At 39.0% G+C, this 21,766-nt stretch overlaps 1 protein-coding gene and 1 long non-coding RNA gene across 5 annotated transcripts in view; one reads left to right on the forward strand and one right to left on the reverse strand.

Annotated features, from left to right (window-relative positions):
• Nucleotides 1-158: 158 nt before the first annotated feature.
• Nucleotides 159-18,034, forward strand: LOC146586409 (uncharacterized). The gene is made up of 3 exons (XR_014897809.1): nt 159-393; nt 7,502-7,694; nt 17,905-18,034. It is a non-coding gene; the product is annotated as an uncharacterized LOC146586409 (long non-coding RNA).
• TMCC3 (transmembrane and coiled-coil domain family 3) overlaps nt 9,160-21,766 on the reverse strand; it is a 143,937-nt gene continuing 131,330 nt past the window's right edge. For all 4 annotated transcript variants that reach the window (XM_085321223.1, XM_085321220.1, XM_085321221.1 and 1 more), the window contains exons 2-4: nt 16,097-16,995; nt 14,509-14,644; nt 9,160-10,693 (exon numbers count right to left, since the gene is read on the reverse strand). In XM_085321223.1, the coding sequence (XP_085177349.1) occupies nt 10,391-10,693; nt 14,509-14,644; nt 16,097-16,980 (1,323 nt within the window). In that variant the 5' untranslated portion in view covers nt 16,981-16,995 and the 3' untranslated portion in view covers nt 9,160-10,390. The remainder of the gene's footprint in view (nt 10,694-14,508; nt 14,645-16,096; nt 16,996-21,766) is intronic.

Here is a 21,766-nt window from a genome sequence, read left to right on the forward strand (position 1 = left end):
CGCGCCGCGAGGAGTTGGGGGGGGCGGGGAGAGTTGCCGGGGAAACGGGAGCGCGCGACCTCCGCGTAGCCCCACCCCCCGCGGGGAGGCTGTCCGCTGGGCGGGGCCGCCCGGCGCGCGTGCGCAGAGCGGCGCGGACGTTAACAGCCGTTAGGGGCTGTTACGGCGGGTGGCGTTTTGCCGCGCTTCGGCCCTTCCGSCCCTTCTTCGGGGCTCGCGGTGAGGGGCACCGCCGTGAGGCGCGCGGTGGCCTCTTCGTTCCCCGCACGGCTGGTGTCTCATCGCTTCCATCGGTTCGTCTTTGCCTTCCCAACAGGGAATCGTCTTTGCAGTGTTCTCTGTAGGACACCACGGCGGTTACGGCCAGTCCCTGCTCACACGTGCAGTATTATGGTACGAATTAACGCTTGTCCACAGACCCCTTCAAAAGAAGGTTACTGTGGCAGGTGAAAAACTAAATCGAGGGTTCCTGTGTTTTTGTCCTAACTTATGTCTGTGGTTATTAATTGCAGTAGAGATAGCATAGGAGGAAAGCTTTCATCCTTTTTTGTTGATTAATTTGCAGGTAGTAATTTGAGAGACGTCCCTGTATGAGAATACCAGAACTATGCTGAATGTGGTATATTGTAAAAATGCATCTTGAATGTTACTGCATAGCAAGTTCAAKTTTCTGTACTGAATTTCACAAAGTCATTTACCAATCATTGCAGTCCTTTGGAAGGAGAGAGAAAAATATCATGCAGTGTTGATGGAGATTTAAGCACATACTGTAAAGAATTATGAAATTTATGAAAATGTTGATCTAAGGCTTTTAATGATAAAGAAGTATATGCATTATATTGTGTATTCAATAATGCTAATTATAGTCAAGTTATTAATACCAAGAAGAATATTTTATGAAGCTACTTAAAAATAATGCCATGGTATTGCTGACGATTACCATTTTCTAACTGACACCAACTAGCAAGAGCAGTTGAAATGTAAGCAATATCTTCTAGTAAGCTGTTTATCAATTTATCTCTAAAATGTCTTTGACTAAGAAAGGTAATTAATCATCCCGACCAATATTGCTTCCTTAATAAGATTAACAGGCCTTTAACAAGGATTAAAATTAGCTTCAACTAGTATTTTATAATGTGCCCCCTAAGGAAAAAGAGAAAAAAGCCAAGTATTCAGTATGGCCAATGGCCTTATACAGGTCTGGACAAAGAATTATAATTACAGTTAGCTCCCCTAGAGGTGGTTGTAAGCTTATCTAAGAAGGTAGCTGAAACATGTTAGCTGCTTCCATCACTACAATAACAGGAGTATGGTATTTCACTTAACACTACTGAGGTACTTATTTCACTTATAAATTGACTATGTACAAGTTGATGATGCTKTGGTTTTACCTGTATGTTGTGTAGATTTTAATGATGATCGCATCTATGCAAATGCGCTATCCTTCCTTCCTTGTAYAGCTTTGTTAACAGGAATGGTGCAATGGCCCAGATCCTTTCTTTGGTATTGTCTGTGCCTGTCTATAGGGTTATACAGCTATAACCTATGGCAGGCAATTAATTTGCATGATAAGCATGAAGTCAGGAATCTAGGTCACTCAGTATGACCCCTGCATAGGTCATAAAGGAGGTAAAATTTTTAAACTCTAAAGTTATTTAACTTCCTAAAGTCAAAAGACAGGATTGGGTGTCTATTGCCAGCTCACATATTGAATAGCGCAGTTTTTATGTAGGCATTTCCATAGTGGAACCATATCCTAAGAGGAGGACTCAAGATCATGGAAATCATGTTATTTCATTTTTGCCTCCATATTTTTCACCATGATCAAAAAAGGAACTTACTTTCTTTTGAGGCTCACTGAGTAGGGCTATTTCAGTTAATCACCTACTAGCTAGCACTTTCGTGGCAGGGGTAGAAATGGTGCTCTTACCCATCACAGCGACTTTCTCTCCCCATGCCTCACAACAGTGCAGGAGACAATGCTGAGAGTCTTCTACTTTTGATTGCCTTAAAACTGATGCTTCTRTAGTGACTTGAGTTGGGCTTGACCTGGGAATCTTGTAGAATGCTGCCAGGGAAAAGAGACAAAAAGCAAGAGCCAAGATGAAGTCCAAGGGCCCAAGGAGGAGGTAGCTAAGAGGAGGAGGAGTAACAAGCAGATGCTTTGGGTATATGAATATAGCAGAGGGAAAAGAAGGTCGAAGGAGATAAAGCTAGATAGCAGGAAGTGGGGAAAAGGCTTGAAAATGAGGATTATAAATATTACAAGTCAAATGGAAAAAATTTGAAAGAAAACTGTGAAAGGAAACTGATTTTCTAGGGAAAGGGAAAACATATTGGGATTTGTTTGTTTTTTCTTTGTCAGTCAGTCTAACTGCTAATTAGGCTAGCACGTAACACGTAATAATACCTTTAGTAGGAATAATACCTTTATAATATGTTGAATTTGGGCAGTGACAAATTCTCCTTTTTAAGATATCTCTCAAAACCCAGGTTTTTCCTGAGACTAGAAATCCATGCAGCTGCATATGGTGCTAGGTTATTCTACAAAACTGTAAAGTCTCTTTAAAATACTCTACGTAGCACTGTGGGGCTCAACTAAAAGTAAAGAGAATCCATGTAGATACCCTCAGTGTTTTTGGTTTACAGTATTAGAAATTATTTATATCTCTTTAAATGCTATCTTATATTAGTTCTTATATTAGGATCAGCATTTTCACAAAGCAGTGAAGATCACCCTCACACAGAGAAGGGAGTATATGAAGAAAAGTAAAGTCAGTATAGCACTCCATGATTATATCAGATATCTGAGTTTTGCAGATGCACTGTTTGGGTTAAGATAGATAATAGGTAAGTCTGGTCAAGAAGTGTCTTGATGAGTTTGAAGCTCACTTAGACTTCTTTTCTCCCTCAGTTGAGGAAGCTGAAAACAGGTRTTAGATAAATCCTCAAGCTCCTGTAACCCAGCAGCATATCCTTAGAGAGGGATATTGCCATTGTACATACATGCAGCTGTTCATACCTATAGTTTAATCCATGCTTAGTTTATGTCACCTTGACCTCAATTCAATTTAACAGGATATAGGCCAAATGAGGAAATTAATATTGGGAGTGCAAGCTGTATTCAGCCTCTGAGTCAGCAGAGCCTGAKGTGTTGCGTAGATAGTACCATTCAATTGTGGCAGAGATGGCTGTAACCAAGGAATGTGCAATTTTTGTTGGAGAAGCTAAAACCATAGATTATTGTGTGTAGATTGAGGAAAAAGTAATATTTTCAGTAAGAAGATGCCATTGCTCTTAAATGTCAGTGCTGCAATAAAAGGCTTTCCCAGTTGAATTCAGAGGGAGTTTTGCCATTGACTTCAGTGGGGCTAGAATATAATTCTTTGTATATTTTAGCATATAGGGCATCAATAGATTTAAGGCATGAGACAGTTTATGAAGTGTATTTAGTATATAGTGATGGTGGAGGTTATTTGTCAGATGCCTCATCCAGTGATTGCTAACACCAAACGGTAACCGCCATACTTAGCTACGAACGACACTTCTCTTTCTAAACTAAGTTAAGAAAGTACAATTATATTTTTCTTCTCTGCCTTTCTATTTTTGGGTGCTAAAACAGTTACTAGGCTATGTAACTCTTCAAAATCTGAGTTATGAAGAAGTTGGAGAACTGATGACTGGTGATACACCTTTTTTTAGGTTTGTTTGCCAGTGTCTTTGCAGAAACTATTCAGCCCTTGTCAGAAGTGGACAAAAGTTATTAGCAGTTGAAGGGGAACCTGATGTTTGTGAAATCAGGTAGCTTTAATGTAGAAGTTAGAGTCCAAGCGTTTGCATCAAACTGTGTGACAAGTTCTTGGACGGTCTGCTGATGACAGGGGAACTACTGTATGCTATTTCCTCCAAAAGCAGGGGTGTGATGTGTGCAAGCAAAACACCATTACTGCACTGTTTCTACTCTGTTCTTGTTGTAAAAATGATGTCATTCCCAACAGCTGCCAGTGCTGGTTGGCAAGACCTCCCTCTTATAAAAAATAAATGCAGATATTTTGCTCCATATCAGCTATGGTGACCACTAGGCATAACAGTATTAGATTTTTACACATGACTAAGTAGTAACAGTTTTCTGAAAATAACATTAAAATTTCAGCTTAGGTTTCTAATTCAGTTTTCTGCAAGAATAATCGAAAATGAGTCCAACTGCTTGGCAGAATAAAATCATGTTTGCATAGCATGTTCACACTAGCTCTGGAGAAGAACAGTGATGATACCTTCTTGACGTTTGCAGCTTTTCCATGTCATAGCTGTAAATAAAACTCAAAATACCAGTTTTGATCAAAACTGCAGCAGAACAGAATGCTCACCATTGGTATCTGACCATTTTGTCTCTATTTTAAAGCTAGAGCTTATTCTTAATTTGAGCAATTTTGTTATTGATAAAGCATTGAGACTTGAGTTTGAGTGATCGGACAGTAAGTTTAAGAAACTGAACTTTCACCGTCAAGTAACCATAAATATATTTATTTATAAAATGTTAATGGCACCTTAGAGGCAGTCATGACAACACAACAAAATATACAAAAATTGTATTTTAGTAGTTGCATCTTTCCATAGTGCTGCACAAAATGAAAATCATGTGAGAAACACAGTAGATTACACGCTAAGACAATTAATTTAAGTCAACTAAAACAGACATTTTTTGGTACACATCTGTACTACTAGGCCCAGATTCGCAAAAAAAGAAAAAGGTTACATTGTGCAAAACTTTCCAACAACAGTACAAATGAATACACTATACATAGAGTAAATCAACAATATTAGATATTTTGAGTATTCTGCATGCAGTCTTTATATACAGCATTTTGTCAGGTCTCCCAAAGTTAGATTTTTGTAGTGCTTTCAGGGAGAGTAAGCAATTCTGTTAACAGAAAATAAAATTTTCTTAGTCTTTAACTGCTGCAATTTAAAATTGTGTGATTTTCTCCTGGATTCTACTCAGCATCTGAGACCACTGAAATTTTATTTGGAAACAGGCCTTTTATAACCTTCTCCTAAGCTTCAGCACTTAAATACTGTCTTTTAAAAAGGGAGCAGTATAATTAAATAAAGTCCATGTTGTGACATCACAGTAAATGAAAAAGCAGATTAAAAACTTGCTTGATTAAAAAAACAGGACAGTAAACTYTTCTGATTGCTATTGTTAGATGGACTTTTAGAAATGATTAAATTGTTATCCAAATAAATGTTTAATTACATTAATCTGTATTTACCTTCTGCTGTACCTTTGAATCCAGAAGTAAAATGTATATATCACAGTGGAAATGGGTTTGGTTTAAAGAGATGCCATGCTAACTAAAAGCAACAAGTTTGAGTGGTTTTTTTTTCCAGCTAATTTCTTCTGTGGAGGTTTTTTTTGTTTGTTTGTTTGTTTCTTTGTTTTTAAGCAAGAAAGCACTACCGTGATTATGCAGTTGACTTTGTATCTAACACAAGCCTGAACTGATTAATTTTTGAACAGGAGCATTCAACTTAAATAAGAACTCAAAAATTTTAATTTAATGTTTTTTAGTAGCTATGATTACAAAACTAAATTTTGTGCTTACTCTGGATTTGTCTAGTTTCAGCTTCTAGTCATTGGGTTGTATTCCTTTGCTACAGCAAATTGCYTTCAGCTATGGAATTTTTATACCCCATACATGTATTTGTGATTTTGTTAAAATAAAAACACTGGCTTTTAAATATCCTTCATGTAGTGCAGATATCAGCTCTGTATATAGATGGTCCTGCAGCAGAGGAACTACATAATACAGAGTATTTTGCCRGTAAACCAAAAAGTAGTTAGATTTGGTAGGGCTCCTCTAAGAGATCAGAACAAGTAGACATCACAGGAGTACAGTAAAATGAGAAGTTACTCAAATGCACATAACACAGCAGAAAGAATTTAGTTATAGCACTGAATGAGACCTAGTTTAATTCATTGTTCATCACTAATGGAATTATATTTGGAAGCTAGCGAAGAGATCCATGGTAAAAATTTTAGAAGAAACTGATTTAGACCTAGATGCTGAAATGGAAGAAGTTCAGGAAAATCATGCTAACCTTCCTGAGAAGCTAAGTCTCCAGAAGGCTTTGAGCAAAACAATTGCAAAATGCCTATACAGCATCCGTAGGCATTTACAATTAACAGAAGGCCTGRTTAGTTAGAGAACTACTGTCAAAGTGAAGTACTTGACTGCCAGGCAGTATGAAGCAGAAAAGACAGTCTGGCAATTTTTGTTGAGTGGGAGTTATGAGGAGGCTCATTAAAAAAAAAAAAAAAAAAAAAAAAAAAAAAAAAAAAAAAAAAAAAAAAAAAAAAAAAAAAAAAAAAAAAAAAAAAAGGAACGAATATAATTGGAGTGATGTTTAACATGTTGTATGAGAACACAAATGCAAGTGCTATACCACAGAAGATGTTTAATTCATTGAGAAGTTGAACAAAGTTTTCACTGAGACATCTTGCAGCTGCTGTTGTTTGGGGTGGCCTACGTATACCTTCACAGCAAGTAAAGGTCTCGCTGCAGCCCAGCTGGGAACCCTCGTGCATGCTGCAGCCTACCCTACTCAAGTGATGCTGATAGTGCAGTCAGAGCAGCCCAGGCTAGCCCAGCCTASAGCCTGCCCTTGGGCCGGGTACATGTGCAGGTTGCTACCTTGTGCTGCCACATCCTATTGCTGTTGGTGTCTGCTCCCTGTGTACTAAAGCAAGTAGGAGCCKTTCTTTCACAGGCACACCACCATTCTGCTGCAGAGGCTGCCTCAAACACTGCTCTGGGGCAGCTGACGATTTGCTGGAGCCAAAGGAGGCCGGCTTGGTTCCCACTTTCACCGCCAGTGTTGGCGCACGTGAGATCCATTCTCTGGGATCCACTTCCTGAGTCTCTAACTGTGGCAGAGAACAGGCCACCTCTTCTGCTGGGTTCGTTTCCTTCCGGTCTAGTGAACTAAAGCGACATGGAGCAGACTGCAACACACTCCAGCATGTGGTAAGCCATGGGCAGGGGAATTTGGGAGAGGAGAAGGGAGAACTCCCTCTCCCCACAGGTGATGAGCTCATTTGTCAGCTCAGCAGAGCCCCGGCACTGCAGCCCTACGCTGAGTAAAACTATAGCAGTTTTACTGTCTTTTAACCTCATTGGCTCATTGATTTTATGCTCCATTCTCTGTTTGTAGCAAGGTCATCTTCYAGTGTTGTACTGGAATGACCTTGGAGTAGAAGCCGTCATGACCCCAAGTTGTACCATACCAAACTCTTTTGTTATGAAAAAAAAACAACTAATGTGTTTTAGAGATTGGAGGTCGTCTTCCTGTCTGACCTTGAGACTAACTGACATTGTTTTTACTATTCTGTACACTAGCAATAGGAGGATTATATCTTTAAAAAGGCAACAGGCAAAGGATTTTTTCTCAAGTAAAAATTACTAACACATGCTATCTCTTTCTTGCACGTCCCCTCCAGAATGTGTTTACCAACATGCAATACAAATCGTGTTTCATCAAATGCTCACCCAGAATGCAGCTGTGCAAACTGAGCAGAAGAATGCAGATTATAATAAAGAAGGGCAAGAGAGCACCATGAAGAGTCAAAGAGTTCTCAAGATCAGTGGCGAGACTCTTGATTTTTGTAATGTATATATAATTTTGTGGTCCAGGTGAGTAAGAAAATGAACATTACAGGGTGAATAATAAAATGGCTGGTGGAGTTTAGCAAAAGACATCATTTAGCAAAAAAAAGGGGGGGAGGGGAAGGATTTTGAAAATAAAATATGCTTATTGGCTGAAGAAGTGGAAAGTACAGACTATAAAAAATATTAATTACCTTTTCAAGAATGAAAATGGAAATGTATTGTTTTACAACAATAAAAAGGACCAAGATGATCTTATGATACATCAAAAGAGCATATAAACAAACCAAGGGAAATCCTTTCTTGTGATGGAAAGGTCAGAAAAGAGCTGCTACTTTTTAAAATATTTTTAATGTTATGGAAGAGAGTTTCCTGTGAAGATAAGTTTATGAGCTCGTATCAGCAGAAGCAATCTCAGTTTATCAGCTGGCTGTAAAAGGAGGCTAAGTGCAGATAGTTGGTAGATAGGGTGAAAGCTTGCTGCGGTGCATGCACACAGCACCTAAATGGGATAGTAGGCATGGGAAGAAACCCAGCAGCAGCACATGCACCGGTTCAGACAGACACTTAACGCAATGCCTGTTTCCCTTCTCAGGGGTATGATACCTAAGAATACAGGAGGAAAGGCAGAATCCAGTTTTATTCAAAGAAAAAATACACCAAGAAAAATAAGACTGTATCTATATAGTAATTCTTCCTGACACAGCCAGGGATAAACCAACTGATAAGTTTGGGCTTTACAAAGTTGTAGCACTCTCAACAAGATTTTTTTTTTCTTTTGCTTTCCCTTCTACCTTCCTCTGAAGATTGGGCAGGGCTGGGTTAGGATAACATGGGTGTGCCTGATGTGATCCATTTCCTGTGCCTGCAAGCCAGGCACAAGCCTTCCCCATTTCTGTGTTCAAAGACATTGCACATATCAGGAATTCTTTTAATGATTTAAGTGTTTTAATACCATTTTCTAAGTGCTCAGTCATTTCACTATTTATGCCATTAACTCTGTTCTTCCTTCAGTTCCTGAAGCCACAGAAAGTGACTACATTCACTGTTAATCCAATAGTGGTAAAATGCCAAAGTACTGCCCCTTGTCCCCTGCCCTTCAGCCCCCCTACTCCATTTCTGAACTTCTACACCAACTCTTGCACTTGAGTAGAATACACACATCAAACAGTCCCGTTCCCCGCCCCCCCCCAGTAAAAACTGCATAACAAATACTGCAACTAAAATAAAAACAATCTGTCATGGTAATTACTTTTAAAAGTAAGTAACACTGAATATCAAATAAGTAGAGACTTTTTTTTAAAAAAAAAAAAACAGGGTGAATAATCAATCCTTTTCGAAATTTCTTAAAACTTAAATGTAATTATTTTTANCCCCCAGTAAAAACTGCATAACAAATACTGCAACTAAAATAAAAACAATCTGTCATGGTAATTACTTTTAAAAATAAGTAACACTGAATATCAAATAAGTAGAGACTTTTTTTTAAAAAAAAAAAAACAGGGTGAAGAAGAAATCTGATTTTATTTAAGATCTTATTTTACATTATGGCTGGGAAATAGTCAAAGGATTCCAGGGAAACTTTTTTGTAGTTCTTAGATCAAGCAAAATAAATTCCATTAAGAAAACAAAACCAACCCTGTGTGGACTGTAGTGGACTGTATACTAACACATTATTTTCATTAAACTTATCAAGAGAGTCTGCACAGTGCTTTTATTATATACAGAAGTTTAACTCCCTTCTCCTCTGTGGACCTGTTTCCCCATGCGTCTTCCACATCCCTTAATCTGTCATAAGAGAAAAAATCCACTGTACCTGGAGTCCCATCACTTATCTGCTTTGCATTCAGTCAGAGAATCCCAACAAGTCCGTGCTAACAAAGGCTAACCTAAGCATTGCCTTCCTGTGTACTTCTTTCCCCTTGCAAGTTGCAGTGCTTGAAGTAAGTGAGCRCTTTTGTCTCCCTTCTTTACTCCTTTAACAAAGTGACGTGGAAATCTTGTCATTCAGTTTATCGTCTTTGGAAGCCTTATGCCACATTTACATATTTCCTGAGCGTGATAAGGAAGAGTGCCAGGAGAGAACAATAACTAACTGTAGTCCACATTTATCACTGCTCTAACTTTTGAAAAAATAAGATTTCTGTGCAAAGGAYTACTGGCATGAGCATCAAGTTCTGCTGCTCCTGAAAACTAGAATCCCCATATACAGATACCTAATCATTTAGAATCAAGAAATATATATTGACTATAATTTGTCTTGCCATTCTAACTGAATTCAGAGAGAAGATTACTTCATCTGTCTGACAGGGCTGATGCACTTTTATAATGTGCTCCCTCCTAATCATATCTTTTCCCTCTGTTCCAGTAAAAAGCACACTTTATACTTCCARTTACCTGGATCTCTCCCAAGACATCACACTTTCTGTGGTTGTAGGTTTGTAAAGTGGAAAAACAGTTGGATTAAGACAGAAGACTGACACAAGTGAGCAGTTAATCACAGACAAAGCCAATTAGAAACAATCTGACTAAATAGGCAACTGACTGCCAAAAGTATGCATTTATGTATTTATACCTTAAAGTCCAAGACTTTGTAGTGTTTTTCATCCAGTCTGCAGATTTAAACAGACAAAAAGTAAAGACAGCTTGTTTATGCACAGCACTTCTTAAAAAAACAGGAGAGGAGGGGAAGAAAAGAAAAAAGAACAGTCAGACCAGCAGCTTCATCTTGGTATAATCATCCGTTCTATAGCACAAATGATATGATCCCAGTTTTTACAAAATATTGCCAGCAGAGTCACTGCAAAAAAAGTACAGATGATATGAAAACGGCTCTTCATCATAGGAGCAATGAACTTTGCAATAGTAGAGACACACACTAAGATGACAGTCATGAAGGCCAGGATAACATTTATACATTTCCCCAGGAGCACTTTGGCATTAACCGTTTCAGACTGCTGCGCTTGCTGTTCTTGCTGATGGAGCTCCAGCTTTGAAACCCGGGTCTGGCATGATTCCAAGGCTTCCTGGAGATAATAGAAAACAAGAATCAGAGCAACTGTATTTCAACATAATGCTTTTCCCTTTTTAGCTGTGGAGTCATCCCTTAGCTAGATTAGAAAGTATAATTTATTACAGACTCCTCAAATTTGAATGAACCACCAACTTTTTAAAATAAATATATACCTGTATGTATGTATCACTGCCTGCTCAGGCATAATTAAATATGACAGCATTTTCAAAAATGCAGTATTTCCATTTCTCGTGCTTGAGAAAAGTATCACAGCTCTAATGTTCATGATAGCTTGTTTCCTGTATCTACTGATGAGATAAAGTACTGTGAAAGCTGTTGCCATGGCAACTTTCACTGTATTAAAACAGCATCAAAGTTAGTTTCTTTGCATACACTATAGAAAATATTAGGGTAGTACTGGCTTGCTGTGATACTAATTAAATCTACTGTGCAACTTGTACTGTTGGGTTTACACCATCACTCAGGTCTACATTACTTTTGTTCTGAAAGCCACCCATATTACAGTGCTGGGATTATGTTCTTAGTAGGAGATTGCCCTCTTCCTCTGTCAGCATGAAGGCTCATTAGTCCATACCCTAAGTGTACAGCATGCAGGTTATCTGTCAAGGATATGAATCCGAGTCACACCAAACAGCTTTCAGCCATGCCTAGAACCCTCCAGTATAAACTATAATAATAAGAATTTGAAAATTGTATATTCTGATTTTGCTGAAACACAGAATGCATTATGATCAGATATGCAAGGCAAAACACAAGTGGGAGACTAGTCTCATGATTACTAATGGAGGAAGCCTTCTATTGCCAGGCTTGTGAATACATCCTCCTCTTCTGCTCCATAAGTTTAGGCATCTCAGATTATATTTGGCCACTCTTGGAAGAAGGGTTGAGAGCCTGAAACTACTGCATACGCTCTGCACACAACCAGAGCGGCCAACGGCATGAAAGAGTCTTGGGGCTCTGCTTTGTAGCCGATGACTGTCTAATGTAAAWCATACATATACAAATCCTGAGAGCTGGTCTGCCTTTTCCAAGTTCCGTGTCCTAGCTATGAAGCTCCAGTCACACTCCTCCTAGCCTGCTCTCCTGGTCCCAGGGATCTCAACTTCTGACAGCTGAGCTGCAACATAGGGAGAGCAGAGACAATACTCCCATCCAGAACATCTTGCAGAAAAAATTCAATACTCTTCTCTCAGAGGTGGGCTTAGAAAACAAAGTCTCTCACTCTTTACATCTGTGCTCTCATACAAAAGGTCAGTGGCCTCATATTACTGGAACAGAATTTAGTGAAGGCTTGGTTTGAGCACACTAACAAAACAGACTTCTCTAGAGACAGAACTCGGATCTCTTGTTAGTGAATTCAAAGCAGCTTTAGCTGACTGGTCAGCCAGCTAAGTAGGGACAAGATCTCCACTAAGCATATCCAACAGCAAAGCTTTAAGTGCTGTGTGAAGGTTTTGCTTGAAACTTCAGTCGACTAAGCAAGTAAAATGTGTTTTCACTGCACCATTCTCCTTAACTTCAACTTCTACATTTTGCTTTAGTGGTCTGGTATTTGTCTGCCATACTCATCAGGCTTGTTTTTAAATCTGTAGACAATGAACATGCCTTAGGAGTCTGTCTTGCTATTATGCAGCTTCTCAGGTCCCTCTGGGTCTACATTGCTTAGTTTCTAACTGGTCTATACTGAAGGCACAGGAAATTTCAAGTACGTTATTTTCCTCGGTCATGAGAGCTCCGACCTCCCCATGGAGGGAATGACAGATGAGAATCCTGTGGCAACGCTCTTTCATCTTACAGGACTTTCTCTGATGTCTGTCAGGACATTTTCTACCTGACATTTTGTTTTAAAGAACACAGACCTCATTCTTCTGCTTGGAGGTGTACTAAAAACGTTCCTTAAATAAAATAGTTCCTAAATTGCTAACTCTGCACTCAAACCCTCTCAAAGTCAAACATGGAAAWTTTTTTTAACTACTTCACTTGCCAAAATATGATTTTCTCCTTGAGATGTCTTGGGTACCATTATGTAAATACACTGTAAGGCTGTAGTTTCATAAGATGGGTCAACCCAACATAATCCTTTGCCAGCACCTAAAAGAGAAAAATTACACTCCAGTTTCCCTACCTCCTTCCCCACTCCCAGCTGCAAACTCCAGTCACCCTGTTAGTGAGTTGAACTTGCTTACTGTGTGATCAGCCAAGCACCAAAGTCAGTGCAAGGCAGCCAGCAGGAGCAGGGGGAAGATAGAGCTGGGAAGACGTCTCCCTTTAGGCAACCATGAGCTACTAATTTGGGTCAAGATGTAAAGCAAAACAGCACCCTCTGAAAGGCAGTTTACTTTCACTGTTTTAGCAATTAGTAATATCATATAGAAGACAGTTCTCAGTAGACGGCACAAATTCCCTTAGGGTTAACATGTGCTCTTCTACATGCTAAAGAGCTTTTCAGGCCTTCCTTCCTCTCTAACTTTATTCTCAAATCATCTATRCTGCTTTAGAGGAAGTCCATCTGCAGAAGTATTGTACCTGAAGTTCTGCAYTGAGAAGCTGAACAAGCATTTTAAGAAATCTTCCCCCCCCTCCCCGGACGGGGTACTCCAAAGTTAGCTTGTTACTTAAAATATCCCTAACATAAATGCTTTCACTCTATCTTAGCTTATTTGCCAAACCCGAAACAGACAAGTTTAAGCAAGCCCAACTGCACAGATATACAAGGAAGGCAGGCTACATCCACTTAGCACTTCAATTAGTTTTACAATTGAACCCCTCTGACACCCCTCCAGGGCTCAGGTCATGAGTTAGCAAACACTCCACAGCCCTTGGACTGGAGATCTCTGCTCTCGTTCAGTTTTTATATCCTCGAGATGCCTTCAGAAAGGAGTCCTGTACAAGAGACCTCTCTCCTCCCAATTTACAAAGAAGCCTGTGATACGCTTAGATTCAGTACTCTCCGCGCTCAATTCCCAAGAGCTGGTTAACTCTCATAGCAATCGGAAAAGAGTTCAATCTATCTGCTAGCAGCCTGCTGGTACCTCTGTCTTCAGAAATGTGAACACCAGAATGTATAGGACAGGGTTATTTTTTTTTTACTATCCAAGTAAAGAAGAGGACAGTCATTGAGCTTTCTTACATCATTAGTGAATTTAAAATTTATGGTAAGATAAGGCAAAACAATCTTTTCCCCCTTGGACTTTGGGTAGAAATATTTCTATCTATCAGTTGCTTAGATTGAATATAAACATGCAAAGGGATAACCACATGCTGTTCAAAATAAACACATAGAAATTATTGCTGGCTATAATTAGCCAGACATGACAGTTTCCAATTACTTTGAGGTGAACACACCCTACAGCTTTGAATAAAGGGGCTGTTGTGACTATAGGTTGAAACTCTAAAATTGTAATTTTCAGATCTGCAAATCTGTTCATTGTTTGACACTCTCTTACTTTTTACCTTAATCTCAATTTATACTTTGTCATGCAATATTAGTACACATTGGAGAAAGTCTGAGCAACAGCTTTGTGTTAAGACACTGTTCCTGTGGTGCAGGAAGTTAAAACTCAGGCCATTCTTCATCCGCAAGTCTTTCTGGACTGTATTATCAATTCTGGGTCYGTCGAAACAAATGGAAACTCTCACTGATTTAAAGGTATTAGGTTTTCATCTTAAACCAGGCGAAATATGGGTTTAAATCTTTCCCCACATTCTTTTATATATAAACATGTAGAAAGATGTGTTTTACAGCACAAAACGAACAAAAAAAAAGTTTTAAAAGTCTATAATAAGCAAAGAAAAGGGAAAAAATACCTGAACATCTCGTGATCGCTCATATGCCTGATACGCCACTTTCTCCTCTATGCTGGCTAGCTCTTGTTTCAAGTTTGCTGTCTCATGTTGATGAAGATCAGTCAGATCATTTAACTGGTCTTCCAATCTTTCATATCTTTTCAGGAAAAAGAGTTTATATTTAGTGCTTTCTGTTCAGGTAATGTTAAATCATGACAACAATTAGACATTTCTAAAGGTAACCTCTAAGGTTTCAACTGACTGGCATTACAGTGTACATAGGAGAGAAACTGGTAAAAACTTCGGGAACACCTCTGTAAATGTTTATTCAGCAGACTGAAAGACTTTTGCGACTGCTCCTTGCTGGCCGTAGGCATTAAAGGGCAAATATTTGTATAACATTGGCAAATTTTATAAACTGGATACCAGAGGCTGGGGTATCTGATTCACATTTTCCCATTTCTTACTCTTCATTCAAACAAGATGATATGGTTTCACAAGCAAACTTGAGCCAATTAACAACTCTCCAGTAACGGAAAGGAAAACTGTCCCTCCAGTGCTYTCTCTGCGAGGTCCAGTCATTCATCTGCAGCTTGTTTTGGCATGTCTCTGCATTGTAAACCAATTCAACTAAAYCATCAGAAAACTAAAATTATTTTTGGTGAGTTTGTAACTTGGTWTATTTTTTCTGCAAATGCTGCAGATGGCACAGAAAAAGCTGGAGGCAAAATTGTGTAACTGTGGAAATAGCAAAGGAAGTCTGAGATCATAATGGCAGTGAGCTGTCCAAAAAGGCCACCTTGTCTTCTCATGATACCAAGCAACACAGTAGGACATTTGCTGTCTTGTGTCCTCTCTCGTGTCACCATCTGACCTCTGGCCTTCACTGCGTTTTAAGAACTGTAAACATGGGAAATACTAAATAYTGTGTTTCACAGTATTAGGTTTTGCCCATTACCTAAGTAGTAGAATCAACACTTGCTTTAATAAGTGGGATGTAGATACAACAGGTGCAAACGCTTTGTAGAACAGATCTCACTTCCCACAGTGGATGACAAAGGGGTAACTAGCAAGTAACAAACACAAGAGGAAGTTGTGCTACAGCACTTAAAGTCACATTCCACAGCAGTGCGGTACACCAGGAGCGCGTCACACAGTGACGCTGCATCCACTAGATGTGTCCAAGAAGTGTCCATACAAGGTGCTCAGGAGTAGGGGTGTACTTATCAGCTGTAAGCCAGCTCTGTTACACTGTAGAATGATCATCATTTACAAGTTATAATAGATCAGAAGCCTTCCATTAGTTACAAAACAACTGTCATCCCCTGTACATAATATTCACATAATACAACATGCCAATAAGATGTCAGGTGGCAAAGTTTTCAGACAAGCTTTGGACAAAAGGCAAAGAATCACCACGTTATCTGATGTGAAATATTAATGTTACACCTGTATTGTCAGTTACTGGAAGCAGTGGAACATTTTGTTACTATTTTATCCTCGTTTCTGACGTATACCACCCTCCGGCCACACAAACATTTACTCTTTCTGAATAGTTCCTATACTCATTTCAAGAGAACAGTTTAAAAGCAAGAAAAAAAAAGAGTACCTATATCTTTCCTCCTGTAACATTTGAGAAATAAAGCCATAGTCTCTTTTAAACTGTGTTTTTAAATTCTCGATATCATCAGCTAATTGTGACTGTGTCTCCTTAATTTCCCTTAGTTCCTCCAAAATCAGGGAAAGTTTTCCTTGGCTGTCCAAGGTGCCTGCCACAGCAGCACCGAAGGAAGTATTCCCATTACTATCTGCAGAGCCAGAGGTACCACTTGAGCATTCGTCATCACTAACATATTTTGGTTTGGCCACAATGGTAGCGCTGCCACCATACGTTCTAGAACTGGTTTCTGGTCGAAATTCATCCAGGCTATTTTTGAGATGAGCAATGTTGTCTGCACTACCAAATTTGTTTCGAATCAAGTTTGCAAACTCTCTAGACTTGCTGAAAACAAAGACAGGTGGTGTCAAGGAGACACCCGGCACACCCGATTTGCTGCTCTCAGTTCCATGCCCAGATGTACGAAGCTTTCCATGCTGAGCATCTTTCAAGTTATCCTTGGACGTATCCTTCGTACTTTTGGAGGATCCATTTTGTTCAATGTCCTTGAGTTTTTTGTGATACTGTTCCAATTTCTTCTGCAGCTGGGCAATGGAGTGGGCAGATTTCTGGTTCTTTTTCTCAAAGACTTGTTTAATGCGCCCAGCCTGCTGTTTGTCTGCACTGTTTACTAGTTTCAAATACTCAGCCACGTTTCCATCTCGAGCTGTTTGTTCAACTTTGATYTGTTCTGTGACCTTAAGGATCTTCTGTTTCAAGCTGTCTGCACTGAGCTTAACTTTGTGAAACTCTAGAACCCCATCTGGAACATCAAAATTTAAGTTGGTGTCAGAGCCTCCACGGCGAATGTTAAGTGGCAAGCTCAGGGTATTCATGTCATGTCTTTCTACCTGAGAGGGAAAAAGAAAAATGGAATTTGAATTTTATTTTTGAAATCCAATTTTCATATTATGACATAACAAATACACAATATAAAGTAGTTTATAATAACAAAATAGAATGAACTTTTCTTTGAAATTAAGAAAAGTTTTTCCTCATCTTCCCTAGGCTGATAAACAACACAACTTGCCTGTCTCTGTTAGAAATTTTTTTTTTAATATTTTTTTTTACAAAGATCAAAACAATAACTAGAAAAAATTCCTAAATATGTTTTAAAATATAATTATTATATTTTAATGTATAATTATATAATGCATTTATAAGTTACTGTCTATTATTATGTTTATTATATTTTAAAATTTATTCAACATATTTTATTATCAGGAGATTCAAAGAGATCATGATGTAATTATTCCATTGTTCTGTTAGCAATGGTCAAATCCTGATACAGATGTAGACAGATTTTTCCCTCTAAAACAAGATTATACCATCCAATATATTGTACCAGATTAAAGTCCTTTTTTGATGCGTACTCCTCCCACACAATTCATCACAAAGTTTTTGTACAACTAGCTGAAAGTTCCTGGAAGTTTRCTGCGAGCTCCAGCAGGAAGCAGGTGCTAGTTTTTAGTGTGGAGAGTACAGAGAAAGAACTGGTCATCATTTGACTTTGTGCGCTTGATGAAGATGCCCAACAACTTGATCTGCTGTAGCTAAGTCTGCTTTAAAAGCAGATTTCACTGAGTAGGATTTTCAGAAACTGAAGTTGGGGGGTGGGGAGAAAGAAAGAAAGAAAAGAGCATTCACTCAAGCATATAATCTCTACATGTTAAGAATACTCTCAGGAAGCGTAGCAAAATAGTCAGTCAACTTGGTCACAACACTGAGATAACAGACTACTTATTCATTTTTTTCAACAGAAAGCCAAGATAGCCTGATATGAAACTGAGTATTTCCTCAATAAAGACAAAGTCACTGAGGAGCCACAACAAGAATGATCTAACTGCAAGTTTCATCCCTATTATCACCACCCATTGGCCCCTGTGACAAAGTAGGTGCATTTCATTAAAACTTTTAAAGATGCTTTTATGGAAAGCTGTTCTGGCTGCTCGTTGTTCAGAAAAGGCCTGATTTATTGTGTTAAAAGTGTAATTTCCAACTACAGTCCTTAGTAAGTCTTGCCACAGCCAGACTTCAGAGCAAGAGATGACCTGTCCAGTGGTCATCATTTTTCCCTGATTAATAAACTCCCCCCATCACTAAGCTTTTCTGAAAGGCTTGTTTTCCCACCCCTGCAAGTCTTGGTGGCCCTCCTGGGGACCACTGATATTCCTCTACTGCTCTTCAAATACAGGCTCACGAACCAGACTTGGGATATTATTATTAATGATCTGCAACATGCACAGATCTATCATGAGAACTGCTCTCTCCCCACATCCGTCATATGAGGGGTTACAAATACAGAGCGGTTGATACAGCCGTACAATTGGATCTGAACTGACCATTTCTGAGACAAGATCTATTCCTACTTCCTATTCTCATAATTATATTACTGAGGATTACTGTACTGTTTTGCTTCAGCACTGCTCTGAAAGTCATCACTAAAGCAGCTACTTACAATGGCCTTAAAGGCCATAAATCTCAGTCTTCTATTGTACCTTATATCATAAATTTCTCTTTGAGAAAAGATGACAGGACACCAAGCCTAACCCTGCCATATCTGCTTCAAAAGTAAAATGCATCTCACCAAAATTTCCACAATAAACATTTGTCTAGTAAGAACAAAAAACCAACCCCTACCCACTACTGTCAAAAAAGTGATGTGTTTACCTCATCAGTTAATGAGTTTTTTTAATCTGTTTTCATAAATAAAAACTTCTAAAAACTGGCAGGTTCCTGGTAGGGAAATGGTATGGCCATTAATAGTTAAAGGTCTAATGACAATGACGTCCCTGGCCAAACCCTTTCCATGTGAGTTCCTAAAGCTAGAACAGAAAAGCCTGCCTCTCCTTCTATACCACGCTGATTTGAAAGGGTCCTCTGCAGGGTCTGGGTTTTGACAACAGTATAAAGGTGACCCAGCAATTCACATTCCCCACCATCTAAGCTAAACAAATACTCAAAAAATGCAGAATGAACAGTTCTGGTATTGATAATTTATTCTGGAGAATATTGGTTAATGATGACATTTAAGACTTGGAGTCTGTTCTAAGGATTAAACCAGTGTTTTTGTCTGTTCTAAGGATTAAACCAGTGTTTTTGTCTAATAACTCTGCAATTTACTAGTTTGCTCAAAAGAATTAATATTGAGCCATATGCTTAATTATTAACAAGGGATGTCATTTATGTAAATGCATAAAATATATGATTTAATATCAACATTCAAATGAACTTCAYAGAAAACCTACTTCATTTATCAGATCTCATTTTATTATTAGCACAGATACAACACACAYCTGGAGCCTGGGATGGCATTCTATATTCAGTATAACAATTAATTTGAGGAGTGATTAAAAAAAAAAAAAATCACAGTTGGCCCAGAACTATTTGTTTTAATTGAACAAGCCTTAGAAGTATTACCAATAGCTAAAATAAATTTAGCTCTCATAGATCACTTTGTAAACCAGTGATTAAGTCCGCACAACACTGTTGTGGTAGCCAAAAATATGCATTCAATATGAACAAAACTAGTTTCACATAGGACWCCTGCATCTTTCCAAAGCTCATATGGTAAAAAAGCAATTAAGGCAAATAACTGAAAAGCTTGGCTACTAGTTCTGTAACCTATACCATGAATGTGTCTTTATTTACTGGTTCTGGACAAACTCAGTAAAGAGAAAAAGCTGAGTATAAAACAATAGTTTCCTGAAACATTAAGACATTTTTGAGTAAGCTTTGGCACAAAATTATAGTATAATAAATCACTGAACAGCACATACACACAAGTCAGACCCATCRCTGAGGTTATGCAGGACATACTTCCAAGAACGGGTGGGGTCTACCTCTGACCTTTACACAGCATTAAATRTTTACTTCCTTAGTACAAAATATTCTAAAAATATACTGGATACAAGCCCAACTAGATCTCTCCTCTCTTATGTCCTCTCCCTCACTGGAGTCTCTGGCAGTCAGCAAAGTCTACATCACACCTCTTGCCTTCCTGGAAGGGAAGGCCCTTCCTCAAGGTTGCGACAGCAAGAGGGGAAAAAAAGAACAATGCTATCAAGGTATTACATCAGCTGGAAGTTGCATTGGTCTTGCAAGCAGGGATAAGTGGGTCTGAGGAAATCAGCATATGGTAAATTTACTTCTGAAATGAGTAAAAAAAAAATCATAAATTCAGCTAGATTCAGTAAAGAATTTTAGAAAAGATTTGTATCTAGATTCCCAGAAGGAGATTCCCTAGTAGGAGTAGTATTTTGCTTACTGGATTGAGAGCTCACTGAACATACAGAAGAGTCGTGTCCAATATATTCCTCTAACTGTATTTGWCTTAACTGGCAGTTGTCCTCTTGCCATCATGCTGCAAGGTTATTCAGGCAACAGAGGCTCTTGAAACCTTCTCTTGATGTTATATACTGCATATCAGAAGCAAGCAGCCACTGGAGGACCTATGTATTTCTAGACAAGTGCCCAAGACACAAGAGGTCCAAGTTCAAATCCTCTCTCAAGTCCTTCTCACTGCAGCAGTCCCATCTTGAAATGAAAGAACTGTCCTGTGTGCTACTGAATAACACTCCTCCCCAAAGCCCTGCAAGCGTGACTTACTCTTCCTGCTGCATGAGATATCTGATCATTTATGCAGAGCAGAAGACTGTCAGTAAGAGTCTGTGATGCCACCTCAGCCCCAACAGTTCTGTGTCGAGGGCTGGTGTACCCTCCTAGGATGTGGACTGAAATCTTCTCACACAGAGGAGCCTGAATGCGCATCATCCTCAAACTACACAAGTGCTCTTCCAGCTGCACTGGAGGAAGCTAAGATGAACACTTTCGATGCCATTGTTGCCATTCTGCGACTCTTGGGCTCCTGACAAGGTGGCCAAGATGTTTGCATTAAAGCTCCTGGTAGACTGATTTGTTTTTAAAAGACTCTCATTGTGGCTGCCAAAAGGGGAAGAAAGAATGTATTCAGTAGTGGCATCAGTTGCCAAAACAACCTATCTGTGATCAGCTACATTTCAGAAGTGAAAAGCATTTAAGAGAATCATCATKCATCTTTCCTACCAGGATAGCAATAATTATGGAGCTGGAGATTAGCTATAGGTTAGAGGAAGCAGTCCTGAGAGGCAAGTGACAGCATAAGAAAGCCAAAACATTAGTCCAGAGTCAGAGGAAATACCAAAGACATGTCCAGGACTTGGCTTCTAGGAAAACCAAGGAAAGTCCAATTTGCACAAGCTTGCTGGGATAGCATAACCATCATTAATTTGAGGTTAGAAATCTGGGCCTTAGAAAGACTCTTCTGTTTTATGGCGCCAGAGTAGAATGTCCTTTCTATTCTCTGGTGGCAACGTGCAAAGCAAGAGGAGATTATTTCTTCCCCAAAGAGCTGRGTGGAATACAATCTGAGAGAAGACAACCAGTAGTCACTAGAGCATAGGGAGCGTGCAGCCTACCCTAAAACACACTAATGGCTGCTGAGATTAATCACTTCCTCTGCTCCACCAATTGTGTGGATAGCTCTTCCCTGACAAGTAAGAGCTCAGCCACCTTTATTTAGGTGTCAAACTGAATTTTGCTGTTTTTTCATATATTTCTTTTATGCCCACTTAAGAAGTGGCA

The sequence above is a fragment of the Rhea americana genome, unplaced genomic scaffold (genome assembly GCF_003343005.1).
Source record: "Rhea americana isolate MKP2758 unplaced genomic scaffold, rheAme1 scaffold_69, whole genome shotgun sequence".
Taxonomy (NCBI): Eukaryota; Metazoa; Chordata; class Aves; order Rheiformes; family Rheidae; genus Rhea; species Rhea americana.